Raw genomic sequence first — 19073 nt, 5'->3', positions numbered from 1 at the left:
GTGTGTGTTTCAGCTACCCCACTAGCAGCCCCGTAACTGCCAACTTCCTACCTGCCCCAAACACTCTCCCAAATCCCTGCCTTCACCTCCAGAGGACTGAACCTACCAGCATAATTGAGGCCATTCTCCCCCTAATCTAGGTCTGAAGTAAAATTCCCTCAGCCCGATCTAGATTGTTAAGACCAAAAGATCCATTTCTGGGTATCTGGGGACTAAACCATACCGATACCTGCTGAAGTCTGTCCAAGAACTGGAGACGTGGCAAGAAGGGGCCCATTGGAGGAGAAGGAAGCAGCACTGTTTGCCTGGTGCCCCCGCTTTAGTGAGTGGCTTAGAGGGTGGGCGATCAGGAATGTGTTCTCGCAGTGAGAAAAAAAATCTCATTTCAAGACTCTCCAGGATGGAGTTTACACTGGGCTGGCCAAGCCTGCAGCATGGGCAGCAGCTGACCCCAGCGTCACCCTACTGTACCCTCTCCTCCCCAGCCCAACAGAGGCTGCCTCAGAGAAGGCGGGCCTTGGGGGGTGGCAGCCAGGCGATGAGCTGCTCTGGACAAGAGGCTTGTCCTCTCCTGCCTTGGGGGCTGGTCCCCATCCTTTGCTCTGTTCCCAGGCCACACACACACACACACACACACACACACACACACACACACACACACCCCACCCCGGGCCACCTGAGTATCCCCCCAGCAGCTCAGACTTCTTCCTGGGAAGGTGCTGGCTACAAGGAGACTAAATCAGGGATAAGACTTAAAGCCACCAGCCCCATGTGGCCCTGAGTTCTTGCGATGTCGCTGGTCTGAGTTAAGTAAGTTGTGCTGGAAGAGGAGAATCCACACCAGATTCCGAGACTTAGTACCAAAAAAGGGAAAATATCTCATTAATATTTTTTGTTATTTATATAATTTATAATATATGTATATTTATAATATATAATAATATATTTATTATGTGTTGAAATGATAACATTTTGGGTGCATTGGGGTAAATAAAGTATATTATTAAGATTAATTTAATTTTTAACTTTTAAACAATGTGGCTGCTAGAACATTCTAAATTACGTATGCAGCTGGCATTGTACTTCTGTTGGCCAGTTCTGGGTTAAATCTGGGGTATGTGAAAGGTGTTCAAGGGTGAAAGGACAAAGAGTCTGGAGAATGTGGGGTACCTATACCCCCAACACTACCACTAGACTTGTCTGGATAGGGTTCTCCAATTAGGATCCCGGGTTTTAATATCGGGGATTTGGGAGTTGGAGAATTTGTTTAATTTTCTGTTTTCAATTCAATGATCTTTGAGCAAAACATTTTTTGCCCATAATTTTTTTTAAATTTCATTTTATTTATTTATTTTTGGCTGCGTTGGGTCTTCGTTGCTGTGCACGGGCTTTCTCTAGTTGTGGTGAACGGGAGCTACTCTTCGTTGCAGTGCACGGGCTTCTCATTGCGGTGGCTTCTCTTGTTGCGGAGCACGGGCTCTAGGCACGCGGGCTTCAGTAGTTGTGGCGCACGGGCTTAGTTGCTCCGCGGCATGTGAGATCTTCCCAGACCAGGGCTTAAACCCATGTCCCCTGTATTGGCAGGCAGATTCTTAAGCATTGCACCACCAGGGAAGCCCCTTTGCCTATAATTTTGAGATAATGTTTTACTAGAAGGTATTTTCATAGTGTAAGATTTTCATTTCTAAAGTCAGTGTTTCTCAAACTGGGATCCTAAGACATATTTGCAGGAAATACATTTCCCCTCCCTTTAACAGGTCCATACTCCACTCAAGTTTGGGAATGTTCTCAGGCTTCCCCCTTCAGGCACGGGGCTGTGATAACCTGGCTCCCCCTGTTCCTCTAACCTTCCATACCCCCTACCTCTCCGCTGTGCCCGCCCCAATTAACATCCCCATCCTTCTCCCTCCCCAAGACCCAGGGAGGGGCAGTCCCTGCGAGAGACCCTTGGGATTTGGGTGGGCTAAAACAGATGCCCTTTCTCACCCCTCTTCCTGACATTTCAGGCCCCTCCCAACATTACTAAGGATACTGAGGGGTCCTCTCGCCTTCTCCAACATTTAATGCAACCCCTGAACCTCAGGCTCTGAGGGTGTATGAGGGAATCAGCAACAGATGAGGTGGGATGTGCTTCGATTTAAAACTCACACCATCAAGAGCCTGTCCCCACCCAGGGGACCACCGCAGCCCCACCAGGGCCTGAATGAGACCATTCGAGGCCCTAAGAACTGACAAGATTATTTATAATTGGCCACCACAGGTAACGTGAAATAAAACTATCCTAACCCATAAAATTAGAATAAAGGGGCTTGAGAAAGTTCTAATTATTCATATGATGGCTACTGTGATGTGCTTTTTGAAATATCAAGACAATGTGTGTGTGTGCGTGCACGTGTGTGTGCGTGTGTGTGTGTGTGCGTGTGTGTGTGTGTGTAGCACTTTGGAAACCCAGCACTCCCTCGAAACCCTCCACACAGTCACCCTTGAGACCTTGCTGGGAAATGTCACCATTGGAAGGACAGTGAGGGGGGGACCCGAAGGGGAGGAGGGGCCTCTCTGGAAAGGGGAGAAGGGAGGAAGGAGATGAGGGGTCCACGTCTTCCCATTGACCCACAAAGCCCCCTTCCACCCTTGACTCCGTCCCGGCCATGGTCTGTTTTCCATGTGCCCTTGAACGTGGTGTAGCATGGATGCCTGGGGTCCTCTCACTGCCAGTCTGGTATGTGCACCCACCCACTTCCATTAAGCTTTGGGGCAGAGCTCTGACAGCCCCTCCCGGGCCCTGCCCCTGCCCCCTGCCCTCTCCCTTACTATCCAGCCCAGAGGCTGCTCACTGGAGGGGAGGCCCAAGGCCTGCACCTCTGGCCTTCCCAGGTCCGTTCTCCACCATTCAGAGCAAAGATGGGAAAACCTTTGCCTCAGCACAGGGCAGGCAGAGCTGGAGCTGAGAGGCTCATTAAAGCTTTTTAATAAGCAATTAACTCAAGGGATGAGCCCTCTGGCTGGCCTGGAACTCTCTCCTCCCAGCAGGGAGCCTGACAGAGAAAGGCTGAGTGGGTGGGCAGAGTGGGTTGGGTCAGGAGCTTGGGGCCCCTTTCTGCTTCCACAAATACAAACGAGTAAATAAACAAGACTCCGAGTGGGCAGAGGCAGAGGCTGAGGCCTGGGCTCCCCCGGGGCCGAGGAATCCATCAGTTTCCGGTCAAGGCTATAGACAGGCTTGGGGACGCGTGGGCACTCCGTCCCTCTGAGTTGGGGGCCTTTGAGGGGAGGGAGGGCTCCCCTTCTGGTGGTCCTCAGCTCCCGGAGTGATGGAGACCCCGAGGAAGGGCAGGTCCTCGCACCTGCCTGACTTCCTCTTCTACCTGCCAGACCATTCTCCCCAGCACTGTCCTCAGATAACTGGGCCAATGGCTTGAGCGAGACAGAGCTGTGGCGGGCAGAAAAGGGGTGCCGTGGGCTCGGCCCTGTGGTTCCAACGTTCCAACGGGTCATCACAACTTCACACCTGCTCAGCTCACCTGCGTACAGAGCCTAGGTCAGATCCAGGCTGTGGGGAGACCCAGGGCAGGTGACACGTCCGAACTGGCATTCAGTGGGCTGACCAGTCTGCCCGAACCATTCGCTGGCCCCTCCCCGTGGTCTCCCGGAGCCCAGGGTGGGGCGGCTCCTTGCCCAGCTTCAGGGGGCGCCGCTTACACAGAAGGCAACACTCTCCCCTCTGTGTTCTCCCCTGTCCTCCAGGCTCTTGAGTAACAACAAGATCACGGGGCTCCGGAACGGCTCCTTCCTGGGACTGCCGCTGCTGGAGAAACTGTAAGTGTTTGGGCAAGAGGTCGGGCCAGGGAGGGTGAGGAATCCCGGCTGCTGAGGGGCCCGGGACCTGCTGGCCCAGCAGGGCCCACGGTCGGACTTGACCACCAAGTGGAGGGCGGAGGGACTGGTCCGGGAGAGAGAGACCAGTTCCCTCACCAGCCACAGCACAGAGAAGTGGGGACACGGCGCTGGTCCAGGCAGGGATGGGGCTGTGGGAAGCTCATTAACACTCTTTAATGAGCAATTAGCTATGAGGGCTGAGCCCCTTAACTGTCCAGAAGCTGCCTCCCCGTCCCAGCTGGGGGCCCAGCATAAAGGGCAGAGGGAGCATTTAGTGTGACTGAGGCCTCTTTCCTCCTTCCCTAAACACAGTCGACAAACAAAGCTCCAAGGGGCCAGAGCCCTGGGCTGAGGGTGGGGACAGTGGGTCACATCCACTTCTCTCCCCCCCTCCATCCCCCCTGCCCTGGATTACAGCTGCACCAGCAACAGCATCCTTGGCCGCCCTGTGGACGGACGGCAAGGGCCCCGCTAGCCCGAGAGAAGCTCCTTCCCAGAATCGGGGACCTGCCTCGGTCATGGGCAAGTCCGTGCCAAAGGAGGGGGTTGAGTCAACCCCTCTCTCGAGTCCCCGTTCAGCTGGCAACTCTCGATCTACAGCCTGTACAACAGCTTTGGGTCCTGTCTCCTCCACGGGACCCCTGGGCCTCCGGTCCCTCCTGGAGCCGGATCCTTGCCATCTCCCTCACATCCAAGCCCCTGTCTCCTAGCTCTGCTCCCACCTGCTGGGCATTCCCAAGGCCTCCAACAGGGTCCTGCCCCCTCTATTACCGTTTTGCCTGAAAGGCTTGGATCAGAATGATGGGGGATACAAACGAATAAGGCAGACGCCTGCTCTCAAACAGCCAAAGGTATCACCGTCTAGTGAGACCAGAGACCTTGCCATATATATAGGAATGAAGTAGGTCGGGGTTTCTGTAAAGGCCAAAGGAGGGATCAGTGAAGGCTAGAAAGTTCAAGGGTAATAGAGATGCAGTACCGACATGATGGAGTGTAGATCTTTAACCAGGACAACAACTTACGAGGTTGTCTCTATTATACCCACTTCACAAGGGAAGGGCAAGGCTCTCCCCCAAGCTGCCTGTGGGGAAAGCTTGGTGGCCTGGCTGGGTTAGGGGCGGCTGGAAAGGGACACAGCCACGTTTGGCGTGGAAAGGTGGAGCACGTTCTGTGGGATCAGGGCATGTTGGGGGTGGGAGGGCTCCCGGGATGTTAGCCACGGTGCACGCAGACAGCCGTGACCAGGTCCCGCTGACTCTCTGCTCCAAAAGGGAGGAAGGGCTGCCCCGGAGCTGCTATTTAGAAGACTCATTAGGTACCAACATTCTCCTCCTCGAGCAGCTAAGCACTCAGGAGCTGTCTCAGCCCAGGCTTGGTCTTAGACTGAATTGCCAGAAAGCAGACGCTCCCTCCTGGGATCTTTTGGAGAAAAACTAACCGCAGCTGCCCGCAGTCCTTTGGCCCAGCCAAACCAGGGCCAGCCACGGCCCAGCGTCCGTCTCTGTTCTCCTTAGCACAAGCGAGAGCTGCCCAGAGCCTCCTGAGGCCTCTGGGACATCTTCCCATCTTTACCCTCTCGCCTCATCCGCCAAAAATCTGCTGGGTCTGACCCCTCTCTGGGTCTGCTGGGTGGTCCTTCAATCTCATGAGGGTAGATTTTCTGATGAAGATGAGACGATGGGCTTCTCCTTCCCCCCACGCAAGCCTACCCAACTGGACCCCTCCCCACGGCACCGGGAGCCTAGATCAGCACCCTGCAGGTGCACTCAAACCACGGGAGGCAAGCAGAGCAAAGTGGGAGAGGAGACGGGAACAACGACCTATGCTGAGGGAGGAGAAAGGGCACTAGAGTGAGAATTCTAGGTCCTGAGTTGGAGCCCCCGCCCCGTTAGGAATCATCTAGTCGTTCACTCTCGAGATGTTTCTTGAGCCCCCTCCGTGCGCCAGGCTGCGTGCTGGGCATCCAGAGTGAACGTGGTAGGCCAGGTGCCCGCCCTGGGGAACTTACCTGCTGCTGATGGGACCCAGAACGTAGCAAAGAAATGTATAGTAGGTCAGGAGCCCATAAACACTGCAGAGGAAAACAAAGCAGCAGGGGAAGGGGGGCAGAAAGCACTGGAACGGGGGCCGCTATTTTATGTAATGAGGTTAAGGTCTCGCTGGAGGTGATGGAGGGAGGGACCTGGCGGGCAGGTAGTTGTCTAGAGGCAGAGGCAGTAGCGCGGGGGAGGCCCTGGGGTCCAGCCTGTCTGGTGAGCTTGAGGTGCAGAAGAAGGGCAGCGTGACTGGGGAGTGGTGGGAGGTGGGGTCAGAGGGATGCCTCACTTTGGGGCCTCAGTTTCCTCATCTGTTAAAAGTGGGGGGGGGAGTCCCTGGCGGTCCAATGGTTAGGACTCCACGCTTCCCTTGCAGGGGGCACAGGTTCGACCCCTGGCCGAGGAACTAAGACCAAAAAAATAGTGGGGGGACAGGGCAGTTTGTAAAGTGCACTCTGGATTTAAAACTCTATGATCCTTGGGTGTGTGTAATACCCACAGAGCTGCAGGAGAAGGAAGAGATCAAAAAGCCCAGTGACACGGCCGGGCTTTCAGAGGAGGGGAGGCTTCTGGGCAGAGGGGTGCTGGGTTCAGCATCCTGGCCTCGCTTCCCTGGGATGGAGAGGCAGTGCAGGGGCTGGAGGAGCCCAGGGTCTCCAGCCAGGCTGGTCACCAGTGTTATCAGTCAAGCTTCTCCAGAGAGACGGAACCAATAGGAGATGTATGTGGCTGTGTCCTTATATAAATATACAAAGAAATTCTTTCTTTTATTATTATTATTATTATTATTGGCCTCATCACGCGGCTTGCGGGATCTTAGTTCCCCGACCAGGGATCAGACCCGGGCCATGGCAGTGAAAGTGATGAATCCTAACCACTGGACCACCAGGGAGTTCCAAGAAATTATTTCTTTATAACGAAATGTATTTTAAGGAAATGGCTCATGTGATTGTGGGGACTGGCAAATCCAAAATCTGTAGGACCAGCCAGCAGGCTGGAGAGTCAGGCCGGAACTGATGCTGCAGTCTTAAGGCAGAACTTCTCTGGGAAACCTCGGGTTTTGCTCTCCGGGCCTTCAACTGATTGGGTGAGGCCCACCCATGTCAGCAGAGGTTGTCTCCTTTATTTAAAGTCAACTGACTGTAGACGGTAACCACATCTACAAGATACCTCCGCAGCAGCACCTAGATTAGTGATTGATTAAGTCACCGAGGGCTATACTCTGACACATAAAACTAATCATCACAGTCACTACCCACTACCCCAGAGGTAGGGAGAGGTCCTGGGCCCCGGTCCTGAAGATGCTAATTCATCAGGTCAGCAGGGGCCTGGGAATTGTTTACAAGGTATGCGGGCAATTCTCAGGCTCATTGGGGTTGGGAACCAGTGGACCAGATGACCCCTGCACTGTGGGCCTATTCATTGCAAACGAGACGCCGTGGCTTGGCGTGCAGTTGGTGCCAGGAAACACTGATCTCTCTGTCCTCTTGGACTCAGCCGTCCAGGCTGGGGTAGCTGAGCCTGTGGCAGCTTCACATCCCACAGTCCATGCAGCAAGTCCCATGGGAGTTAGCGGCCTGTCTGATAACTGAGTAGATGTGGGCTGCTCCAGAAAGTGCCAGCATTGCCCGCCCTGCTGAGCGCCCCTCTGGCCTCTGCAAACAGGTGGGGTGTAAGTGGGGGGCTCCCCTGTTGTGCAGTGCAGGGCCCCGAGGCCAGGAAGGAGACACAGAGAGGGCCCTGAGAGGGAATGTGCCTGAGATGATCCCACGGGAGGACCCGCGCTCCAGAGAACTGGGGGGTGAGGTGGGATGGGGGAGACACACCTTAGGCAGGCAGGCTGAACTGGGGAATCTCAAACAGTCCAGCAGAGTTCAAGGCCAGCCCAGGACTGTGCAGAAGGGCCCAGAGGTGTGTGAGGCCCTGTCTCTGAGCCCTCCTTTGTGTCCCGCCTCCCTCAGCAGACTAGCCAGAGGAAAGGCTTTGGGAGTGAAGGGGCAGGCGATGAAAGGGCACAGGACTTCAGCCTGGAGTGAAAAGAGACTGGGATTGAATTCCACCTCCATATACCTTCTGGGTGCCTGTTCAGGCTCTCACCTGGACCAAGGGGCAAGGCACGGCTCCCTGACAGGTGGCCACGGAGGTAGATGAGTTCACCCAGGAAGAGAGCAGGGGACACCTCAGCCTCTCAGTAAATGGCCGTCCCCTTCTCGTCGGAAGAGTTGCAGGTGGCAAGATGTCACACCGGCCGCCCCAGACCGCTTAGATTCGTCCAGAGCCCCCAGCCCTAGGCAGGTGGTCGTGTAGATGAAGTCTACGGGCGGAAAGGACTCGCGGATGGATCATTCCTCGGGTCCCTTGCATCTCTGCCCGGATCCTCCCCGCGCATTCAGCAGAGGGCTGGCCACCTGAAGACTTTCCTGGACTCCAGGGTGACCCAGTCACAGTGAGAAGCCCCCAGACTGTGGACCGAGCCGGCCACAGGGCAGACAGCCCCCAGGAGAGGTCAAGGGAGCCCGGGACTGGGCGTGCAGGCCTGCGTGTGGATCTGTGTGGACACACGCCTCCAGAGGCCTGTGCACGCCTGGAGGAGAGGGCCCGGGGCGGGAGCCTGGGCAGCCCCAGGATGATTTGTCATTGCCTAATGAGATTAATGAGCCCTGGGGGCTGGTATGCCGCGGTGCTGCGGCACTCATTAGACGCAGATGCTCACGGGAACGATGCGGGGGCCTGGGGGCGGGGGCGGTGCGTGCGGCTCACCCGCCAGGTGGTTTTCATTAATCTGGGGGCGGGGCCGAGGGTCAGGCGGCCGGGTTCTGCCCCCCCCCCTCCCCCGCCCCTCGGCGCTGGAGAGGAATGCCGCGCCGAGGCAGAGGGCGCGGGAAGGGAGGCCGGTGGGTCCGGGGACGGCTCTCCGGCTCGCTGTTGTAGGCCCAATGCCTGGCACCGGGTATGTGCTCCATAAATACCTACTGGATGAGATCAGAGACAAGAGGGGCCCGGGGCGTGGCGCTGCGAGGGAGCCTAGGACCGCCTGGGGTTTCCTCCCGGTCGCCACAGTCTCTCCGTTTCCCCTCCCCCCAGGCAACCCCTGGACCTGCGGCGGGGGGTTCTAACCACTCCTCAGCCAGCCTCTCCCCCACTTTCTAAGGAACCCTGAAAGTCCTAGAGGACCCAGGGGAGCTGCTGTGCGGCCTCCAAACCTATAATTCGGTTTTCAAACCCACAAGCAGGGAGGTCTTTGGGGGCCAGAGGGAGCCAACTTCGTGCCACCCCACCCTGTCTAAGCGTGGGTACACACACACACACACACACACACGCTCACATACACACACGCTGTCATACAGACTCACTCACTCTTAACAGCTTTAATGAGACTTAATTTACATACCGTAAGTTCACCCGTTTAGAACGTAGGATCCAATGGTTTTGAGTATATTTGCAGTCGTGCCATCATCATCATCATCTAATTTTAGAACATTTTCATCATCCCCCAAAGAAATCTTGCATCATTAGCAATCACTCCCCGTTCCTCCCCTCCCCGCCCATTTCCCAGCCCTAAGCAAACCACTCATCTACTTTCTGTCTCTATAGACTTGCCTATTCTGGACATTTCATATAAATAGGAAGCACACAGTATGTAATCTTTTGTAACTGGATTCTTTCAGCAAGCGTAGTGTTTTCAAAGCTCATCCATATTATAGCATGTATCGGCAAGTCATTCTTTTTTATGGCCAAATAGTGTTCCATTGTATGAAGATACCATATTTTGTTCACTCATTCATTAGTTGATGGACATTTGGGGTGTTCCACTTTGGGGCTTATGAATAATGCTGCTATGAGTATTCCTATATGTGTTCTTATGTTCATGTATGTTCACTTCTCTTGGATTTGTACCAAGGAGTGGAATTGCTGGGTCATATGGTAACTTTAACTGCCAAGCTGTTTTCCAAAGTGGCTGCACTATTTTACACACCCATCTATAATATATAAGGATTCCAATCTCTGTTTTTTAAATCATAGCCATCTTAGTGGACGTGAAGTGGTCTCTCATTGTGGGTTTGATTTGCATTTCCCTAATGGTGTTGAGCACCTCTTCATGCATTAATTGGTCATTTGTATCTCCTCTTTGAAGAAAACGTCTATTCAAATCCCTTGCCCATTTTTTTTCAGCTGGGCTATTTGTCTTTTTATTATTGAGTTGTAAGAGTTCTTTATGTATTCTGGATAGAAGTCCCTTATCAGGTATATGATTTGCAAATATTTTCTCTCATCCCAGGGGTTGTCTTTCAACTTTCTTGGTGGTATCCTTTCAAGAGCAAAACTTTAACATTTTCAAGTGTAACATATCAATCTGCTCTTTTTTTTTGGCTGCGTTGGGTCTTCGTTGCTGCACCCGGGCTTTTTCTAGTTGCGGCGAGCGGGGGCTACTCTTCGTTGCGGTGTGCAGGCTTCTCATTGCGGTGGCTTCTCTTGTTGCGGAGCACGGGCTCTAGGCACGCGGGCTTCAGTAGTTGCGGCATGCGGGCTCAGTAGTTGTGGTTTGTGGGCTTAGTTGCTCTGCAGCATGTGGGATCTTCCTGGACCAGGGATCGAACCTGCGTCCCCTGCATTGGCAGGCAGATTCTTAACCACTGCGCCGCCAGGGAAGTCTTCAATCTGCTCTTTTATTGCTTGTGCTTATACACTCAGTCTTACACATTCAGCTTCCTGAGCTGCTTTTTGCCCAAGAAGGACATAGGGCAAGATTTGCTCCCAGGTATCCCCCGCCCCCCAACTTCTGCCATAGGGTGTCCTTCCCCTCCATGTGGACATAGGTACAGGGAGAGGGGTCTATCTTGATCCAGGAGCCTGGTCTGGATTAGGCAAGGGGGTGTAGGGAGGGAGGCTCCACCCATAAGCTGCATTTTCTCCAGGTTCCAAGACCAGAGGTCTGTGGAAGCAGACAGAGGGCAGGACATTCCACATCATAGAAGCATCTGCGTCCTTGCGACCTCACCTAAGGAATGAAGGAATCCAACGAGCAAGTCCAGAGCAGGAGTTTGTAACCTGGGTTCCACGAGCCCCTGGAATCAGATGCACAATATTGGGGGTAGTGCATTCTTCTAGGGCAGGACTCCATAGCCCTCATCAGATATTCAGAAGGATGTGCTAAGCAAGAAAGGTGCAGAACCACCAACCTATAGGGGCCTCGCGGGTCCACAATAATATCCAAGTTCTATGGTAGCATTTCCTCCTACCACTAGGGAGGGTACAGCCCCAGAGCTGCGTCCCCCACCTTAGGGACCAGGAGGCCTCAGCTGCCCAGGGGCCAGCCCCCATCGGGCTACCAGCTCAGCCAGGAGCCGCCCCTGGCCTGTGCCCCTCCGGAGAGGACCCAAGACTGGTTGGTTCCAGGCCAGCAGGCCATCTCTGAGGGCACTCCTTCTGAGGGCTGCCTTGGTCACCCCGGAAGCCTCTCTGCGGGTGTGAGACAAGAGGTCAGGACCGCTGACACTTGCTGGAAGCTCCCCTTACAGAAGGCCCTGGCTGGCCCGGGCTGCAGGAAACCCAGGGCAGGAAGGGGCTGGGCCCAAGCGGGCTGCCGTGCTCCCATCTGTAGAGCATCAGTGGGGCAGCTGGGCAGGGGGTTCTCGAGGGGGGCCAGGGAGGAAATGAGAATAAACATAGTGAGCGGAGAGGGAAGGGGCGGGGGGCTGCAGCCTGGGCCCCTTGGCAGCCCATGAAGGGAAGTGACACAATGAGGAATGTGTTTCCCTCTGCTCGTCCCCCACACGGGTGGGAGGCGGAGCCCTGAGAATGGCCAGAACCCAAGAGGGGCCGGGGGCGCGGGCTGCCGCAGCATCGGAGGACCGGGCTGTGGGGTGGGGGGGCAACCCTGGGCAGGCGGGCGCTCTCCCCGCCATCTCCAGCCTCCTCTCTGCAGGAGCCTTCTAGGGGCTGCCTTCTCGCACATTCCCTGCCTGCACCAAGCGGCCCTTCCAGGGGCTTCCTCTTCTTTCTCAGCGGGGTGCAGGGTTATGCAGCCCAAGTCCTTGGTATGAGAGGGTGCTGAGGTGTGAGGAGCCCCGGCCAGGGGCAGGGCTGGGCAGGGGATTTGTTGCATTTCTCTCTGTCTCTCTGTCTCTGTCTCTGTCTCTCTCTGGGTGTTTTTGTCCCCAGCAGGGACTGTCTGTGTGAAAACAGGCCCCCTGCTGGGATGGCACCTCCCCATCCTGGACACCCATTTCCTCTCCCCCCAGAAGGGAGCTGGCTCAGTTAACCCCCTGCTGCCCATAATCCGGAGCTGCCCCTGAGACTCTGGCCTGCAAAGCCAAGAAGGCGGGTCTGGGCCGGGGGGTGGGAGGTGGGGGGTGGCAGGGCCTTGGAGAGCAGGCTGACCCCACAGGCCAACCTAAGTTGATTATTCCAGGAACCCCCCACCCTTGCCCTCTGCCTCATGATCTCCTGGGTGCTTGGGTGGGCCCGAGAGGATGTTGGAACGTAGGGAGCTAGCCAGGAGGCTGCAGCCCTCCCCGCCCCCAGGTGGGCAGTGAGGCCTCCTGGTAAGGTCTCTGTGGGCCGCGAGCCTGTTCTGGTTTGGCTCGGGAAAGACCCAGGTAGGCCTTGGGTAGGTGGGCAAGTGTTGGGTCAGCCTGGTGCCTCTCCCCATGGCTGTGCCTGAGAGGACAGGGTGCTGGGGCAGGCCAGGGGGCCAGCCATCGCCTTGGGCCTCAGTGGTCCCAGAGGGCTGCCGGGTCTGGTGGGGGGCTGGGGCCATGTGGGCACCGGCCGGTCCCCAGTGGGCCGGGACTGTCCCTTCGGCCCGCCCCTGCTGCCCCGGGAGGATGTGACAAAGTGGAGGGAGGGTGGCACTCTGACCGTGTGATGGAGTTTGAGCCACCAGAGCCTGGGACAGAAGCTACTCTGAAAACTTCCCTGCAGTTCGTCCCTCCTGGTGGGTGACCCTTGGCCCTGTGGTGCCTGGGGGCCAACTGCCATCTTCTGTCCAGTCTGTGACCCGAGGTGGCACTTCCCCTGCCACCCTCTCTCTGCACTAGGGGCTCGAGGAGGCCTGGGGGGAGGGCGGCAGGTGACCCCCTCGGCCTCAGCTTCCTCATCTGAGGGCTGAGGGGCGGGGCCAGGTGATGGACAACCCCCCCGGGGCAGCATCCACAGGGTCACCAGCCAGCCCGGGATCTTTCCTCACCTGCCAGGTGGAGCGTCCGCCTGATGGCTCTAAAGTACCTCCCCGCGGCCAGGCTCAAGATGACCTTACCTTTGTGTAGCAGTTGACAAAGGGCGGTTACACCCATTTTCAAACGATTCTACAGCAGCCCTGAGAGACTGAGAAACTCAGTGCAGCTCGTGGGAACCGGGAACCGAGGCCTCCTGACTCCCGGTTCAGGGCCAGCTCCTCTCCCGTTTCCGCCGCGCCGGCCTCCTCATCCGAGGCCCTCCCCCCAGATCTCTCGGTGTCTGCATCCTCCCTGACCCAGGGAGGCGGAGGGGGACCTGTCTGAGAGGCCAGGTCCTTCATCCGGCCTCCCAGCCGCGCTGAGGCGAGCAGGGACTTAGAGGGAAACCGAGAGCCCGGCACTGGCGGCAGTGAGGCCGCCCGCCCCGGGGAGCCGCGTGGCCCCGGAGCGGGCGAGGTGTGAAGCCCCCGCTTGCTTCCCACAGGGACCTGAGGAACAACGTCATCAGCACAGTGCAGGCGGGCGCCTTCCTGGGTCTGGGGGAGCTGAAGCGCCTGTGAGTGGCCTGTCCTGACCCCACGCCCCAGCCCCCTCGTCCCTGGAGGCGGTCCCGTGGGTGCTGCCACCCTCCCACTCACCCTCCCTCACTGCCTCTCCTCCCCGCACGCAACAGGCTGGGGGCAGACATTTCATGCCCCAGCACCGTGTCTTTCTCCGTTCCCGCCCACAAGCCCCGCCCACACGCGTGTGTCCCTCACAAGCGGATCCGTGCGCTACCACGTGGCCGACTTGCTGAGGTCGTGTGTGTCTCTCCAGAGATCTCTCCAACAACCGGATTGGCTGTCTCACCTCTGAGACCTTCCAAGGCCTCCCCAGGCTTCTCCGGCTGTGAGTGAGGGGCGGGGAGGGGGGCAGAGGGAAGGCTCCCCAAAGCCTCATGGGTCCCCACATTCTCGTCACTCACCACCCACCCCCTGTGGCCCAGGGGGAGCCTAAGATCCCCTCTCCCTGTTCCCTGCAGAAACATATCTGGAAACATCTTCTCCAGTGTGCCACCGGGGGTCTTTGATGAGCTGCCAGCCCTTAAGGTTGTGTGAGTATCCTTCCCCAGCCCCAGCAGTCAGGCCCTGCTTCCTCCCACTTCCCAGGAGGGAGACGCATAAGCACCGTGCCCACGTGGCCAGCCTTCTGAGGAGGTGGGACAGACGATGGCTGAAGCTCCACCACACGCGCCTCCCCGTGCTTGCCGTGGCGGCCGTGGCGGCAGCAGGGCACACGTGCACAATTTTGCCCTCCCGGCCCTCTCCAGCCTCAGTCTCTCCCTGGGGCTCCATCCCCACCCCGGGGAGCCCACGTTCCCTCTGCTCTACCCAGTGGCCCCTCCACCGCCCTGCAGGGACTTGGGCACCGAGTTCCTGACGTGTGACTGCCGCCTGCGCTGGCTGCTGTCCTGGGCCCGGAATCGCTCCGTGCAGCTGTCAGAGCGCACGCTCTGTGCCTACCCCAGCACTCTGCACGCCCAGACCCTGGGCGGCCTCCAGGAGGCCCAGCTGCGCTGCGGTGAGCAAACCCGCACCCTCAGGCTCCCTCCTGAGGGGCCCCTGCTGGCTCAAGGCTCCCTGTGCACTGGGCTTGGTCTCCAGGGCGTCCTCTCCCTCAGATCCCACTGGGGCCTGGTTCTCCATCTGCTTTTGTAAACTTCCTTTGGGGCCGCTGCCTTGTTTATGTTTTCCATCTGGTCCCACCTCTTGGGTGACAAGTGTGCAGTGGAAAGAAGCATCTTTATTTGTTCGAAACCCGCCTGCTCCTCTCCTGCGCTCTTATCTCCGGAGACTCTCCAGCCCCCCTTCTCCTTCCGAGCTGGGGCGGGCTCCAGACCAGACAGAGGGGCCTGGCTCTGCCCCCACTGGACCCTCACCCGTCACTCAGCCTCACTGCCAGTGTCCCCTTCCACAGAGGGGGCCCTGGAGCTGCACACACATCACCTCATCCCATCCCTCCGCCAAGTGGTCTTCCAGGGCGACCGGCTGCCCTTCCAGTGCTCGGCCAGCTACCTGGGCAATGACACCCACGTCCGCTGGTACCACAACCGGGCCCCTGTGGAGGGCGACGAGCAGGCGGGCATCCTCCTGGGCGACAGCCTCATCCACGACTGCACCTTCATCACCAGGTACAGGCCCTGCGGCCCCTTCTGGGCCCATGGCGCGGGCGGGGGTGGCCACAGTACCCTCATGCACCCCGCAAAGGAGATGGCCTGATCTGGGGATACGTGCGGGTGTGTTGACACACATCCAGGACTAAGTCAGAAATGGTCTGGATGAGGGACAGATTGAACGCCTGATAGAAGAAAACGATTATTTCTGACGTTTCTTCAGTGCTTTTACAATGATATAGCGGCTCTCACCTGTATTATTGGACTTGATCTCTCCAGTAGATTTGCAAGAGAGGTAATATTATCTCTGTGATAAAAGATGGGGAAACTGGGGAATTCCCTGGCGGTCCGGGGGTTAGGACTCAGCGCTTTCACTACCAGGGCCGGGGTTCATGCTGGTCGAGGAACTAAGATCCTGCAAGCCGCACGGCACAGCCAAATAAAAGAAAGACACTAACGGAAGGCCAATCAGAATTAAAGAAGTGTGTACATGTTTCCCTGGCTCAGTTAAAGAAATGAGCCTGAAGCTGATGCCCTGCGTGCCCCAGGGTGGCCCCCGGGCGCTTGGGGAGGGTGGCTGGCCGCTGGGAGCGCCTCCAGCCAGCCCTCGCCTGCCCGCCCGCCCACAGTGAGCTGACCCTGTCTCACATCGGCGTGTGGGCCTCAGGCGAATGGGAGTGCTCCGTGTCTACGGTCCAGGGAAACGCCAGCAAGAAGGTGGAGATCGTGGTGCTGGAGACCTCGGCCTCCTACTGCCCCGCAGAGCGAGTCGCCAACAACCGCGGGGACTTCAGGTTCGAGACCCAGGCCCCGGCCCACACCCCGCTCCTGCCCCTGGGACCACCGGTGACTGGTCCCCCACCCACTCCAAGCTGGAGAAGACACTGCCTTTTGTCATTCAGCTCCAGGTCCCGCTGGCATATTTACAGAGACCGTATCCTTTTGTATAAAATCACCCTCCGAATGTGCTGTGCAGAACAAAAAGGGTTTTTTTTCCTTTTTCTTCCTTACATGCGTAGCTGACAAAGCTCTCCCACTACGGATGCCACACTTCATATCCCAGTGGCCTCTCACTTAGGCAGGGGAGGAGTTATTCTCCCCATCGTACAGCCGAGAAGACTAAGGCCCAGAAAGCATAAGTGACTTGAACTCAGGACTTCAAGTCCAGCCTCGCAGCACCAGTGACAGCACTGTCCCAACAAACACAGCTTTAGAAAGGAGGTGGAGCTTGGGAAGCCCTTGAAGTCCCGTCCAAACACACACCCTCCTCTGGGCCCGTCCGCAGCTCCCAAGGAGTCTGGCCTCACAGTTCTCAGGGCAGGGGAGGGACTCTCGGCCTGAGGAGCCTAGGTCATCGGCAACTTCCTGCCTCTGCCCCCAGGTGGCCTCGAACTCTGGCTGGCATCACAGCCTACCAGTCCTGCCTGCAGTACCCCTTCACCTCGGTGCCCCTGAGCGGGGGTGCCCCTGGCACCCGAGCCTCCCGCCGGTGTGACCGAGCTGGCCGCTGGGAGCCGGGGGACTACTCCCACTGTCTGTACACCAACGACATCACCAGGGTGCTCTACACCTTCGTGCTGGTGAGGCCAGGAGAGGGGAGGGGTGCGGGAAAGGGGGAGGGGAGAAGCCTGCTGGCCTCATGGGCTGTGCTGCCTCTTGGGATGCATGGTGAGGGGCCGTGGTCACCGTGTCTCATGCTCTTCTCCTCTAGCTTTCCCTTTCCCAGGGGACTCAGAACCCCAGGGCCACACTTGGGACATGTGGGCCACCCCCAAGGTCCCCAGTACAGCAAGGACAGCCTTAAGCAGAAAGCAGGGACAGCGTGAGGTCAGCCCGTTGTCCTCAAGCAGTGGCATAACCAGTGGACGGCCCCGAGTTGGGAAGGGCTCACTCCTTGCCTTCGCCTCCTGTCTGGATCAGACCCCGCTGTGGGCTAGACCCTGTTCCCTAGGCCCCATTGCTCTGAGCATCAGCACAGGGGAGGGGCCCCCACGCTGTTCTGGGGGAGAAGGAGCCAGATTAGACGGTGCCCTTTCCTCCCCACACCCCCAGATGCCCATCAATGCCTCCAACGCACTGACCCTGGCCCACCAGCTTCGAGTATACACGGCCGAGGCCGCCAGCTTCTCCGACATGATGGACGTTGTCTACGTGGCTCAGATGATCCAGAAGTTTCTGGGTTACGTCGACCAGATCAAAGAGGTGAGATTCGATCGGGCCCCTGGGGCCCCTGGAAATCACCTGCCCCCACCTGCTGAAGCCGGTCTCGCCCCAGCCTCTGGGTCCCCAGCCCCCCTCCTGCCCTCAGTGACTCCACCCCCGCCTCCAGCTGGTGGAGGTGATGGTGGATATGGCCAGCAACCTGATGCTGGTGGACGAGCACCTGCTGTGGCTGGCCCAGCGCGAGGACAAGGCCTGCAGCGGCATCGTGGGCGCCCTGGAGCGCATTGGGGGGGCCGCCCTGAGCGCCCACGCCCAGCACATCTCTGTGGTATGGTGGGCCGGCTGGGAGGGTGCCCTGCCCAGGGAGGGACAGGGAGGGACTCAGAGGTGACGGGGGCCAGCCCTTGTCATCCAGGAGCAAGTCCTCCGAGTGTGCACCAGCCGTGCGCCCAGTTAGCGAGAACACCAAACGTGACTAGGGTTCCGTTTGTGTGGCATCAAATTCCAACTTGTCGGGAGCAGGGCAGAGGAGAGGGAGGCCGACGACATCGGAGAAGTTACACAGGGCTTCGTGCGGGGACCGAGCTGAAGGGCTAGCCGGATGGAAGCACGTGGGGGGTGGGGTGGGGAAGGGGTGACGGAGACTTCTGTTCCCTGAGAAGAGGGGGAGTTTCCAGCGGTGGGTGGCGAACCAGCTAACAAGCAGTGCACAGCATCTCCTCTGCATGAGACTGTGCTGGGTGCCGGGGGAGATCCGAGGGGGGCGAGGACCCTGCTCCCCGGCATAGCCGGGGCAGCAGGACTGGGACGTGGCAAGAGCTGGGCCAGCTCCAGGACGGGGTGTGAGCGAGCGGGAGGAGGGGCCGAAGAGCAGGGGTTCGGGGGACTCCACGGCAGACACGAGGCTGCCAGGCCCTGAGTGATGAGCAAGGACGGCGGGTTGGCCTGAGCAGGTCTGCGGTCTCCAGCAGGAGAAGGCCAGGAGAGGGGTGACAAGGTCCCTGTCCCTAGAACTCGAGGAACGTGGCCTTGGAGGCCTACCTCATCAAGCCGCACAGCTACGTGGGCCTGACCTGCACGGCCTTCCAGAGGAGGGAGGCCGGTGCGCCGGGCACCCGGCCCTTGGGTCCCGGCCAGAACCCGTCCCTGGAGCTGGAGCCCCTGGCCGACCAGCAGCTCCGCTTCCGCTGTACCACAGGGAGGCCCAACGTTTCTCTGTCGTCCTTCCACATCAAGGTGGGCGCCGGGGGAGGGAGGATGCTGAGAGGGCAGGTACAGGGTGCAGGCGCCTGGTCAGGTGGATGGTGTGAGGGGATGCAGGACTCAGACAGGGGGTGAGGGGATGGAGGAGGAGGGGCTGGAGGACAGCGGAGCCCCAGGGACCCCGGGTGTCTCTGAGGAACTCCTGTTTCCCCCCAGAACAGCGTGGCCCTGGCCTCCATCCAGCTGCCGCCCAGTCTATTCTCGTCCCTCCCGGCTGCCCTGGCCCCCCCGGCCCCCCCAGACTGCACCCTGCAGCTGCTTGTCTTCCGAAACGGCCGTCTCTTCCGCAGCCACGGCAACACCTCCCGCCCTGGAGCCGCTGGGCTTGGCAAGAGGCGCGGCGTGGCCACCCCCGTCATCTCTGCGGGAACCAGTAAGGGCCTGCACCCCGCCCGCCCTGCCATG

The 19073-nt window shown here is 58.3% G+C and overlaps 1 protein-coding gene across 1 annotated transcript in view; it reads left to right on the top strand.

Moving 5' to 3' along the window:
• The window catches only part of ADGRA2 (adhesion G protein-coupled receptor A2), a 34190-nt gene that overhangs the window by 8772 nt on the left and 6345 nt on the right, over window positions 1–19073 (top strand). Inside the window, exons 2-13 of the mRNA XM_024764986.1 lie at window positions 3745–3816; window positions 13575–13646; window positions 13907–13978; window positions 14112–14183; window positions 14487–14650; window positions 15047–15260; window positions 15872–16036; window positions 16624–16822; window positions 17295–17444; window positions 17572–17733; window positions 18417–18641; window positions 18825–19041. Of these exons, the coding sequence (XP_024620754.1) occupies window positions 3745–3816; window positions 13575–13646; window positions 13907–13978; window positions 14112–14183; window positions 14487–14650; window positions 15047–15260; window positions 15872–16036; window positions 16624–16822; window positions 17295–17444; window positions 17572–17733; window positions 18417–18641; window positions 18825–19041 (1784 nt within the window). The remainder of the gene's footprint in view (window positions 1–3744; window positions 3817–13574; window positions 13647–13906; window positions 13979–14111; window positions 14184–14486; window positions 14651–15046; window positions 15261–15871; window positions 16037–16623; window positions 16823–17294; window positions 17445–17571; window positions 17734–18416; window positions 18642–18824; window positions 19042–19073) is intronic.

Source organism: Neophocaena asiaeorientalis, unplaced genomic scaffold, assembly GCF_003031525.2.
Source record: "Neophocaena asiaeorientalis asiaeorientalis breed wild unplaced genomic scaffold, Neophocaena_asiaeorientalis_V1.1 scaffold14, whole genome shotgun sequence".
NCBI classification, from domain to species: domain Eukaryota; kingdom Metazoa; phylum Chordata; class Mammalia; order Artiodactyla; family Phocoenidae; genus Neophocaena; species Neophocaena asiaeorientalis.
This window is presented reverse-complemented; position numbering and strand designations above follow the sequence as displayed.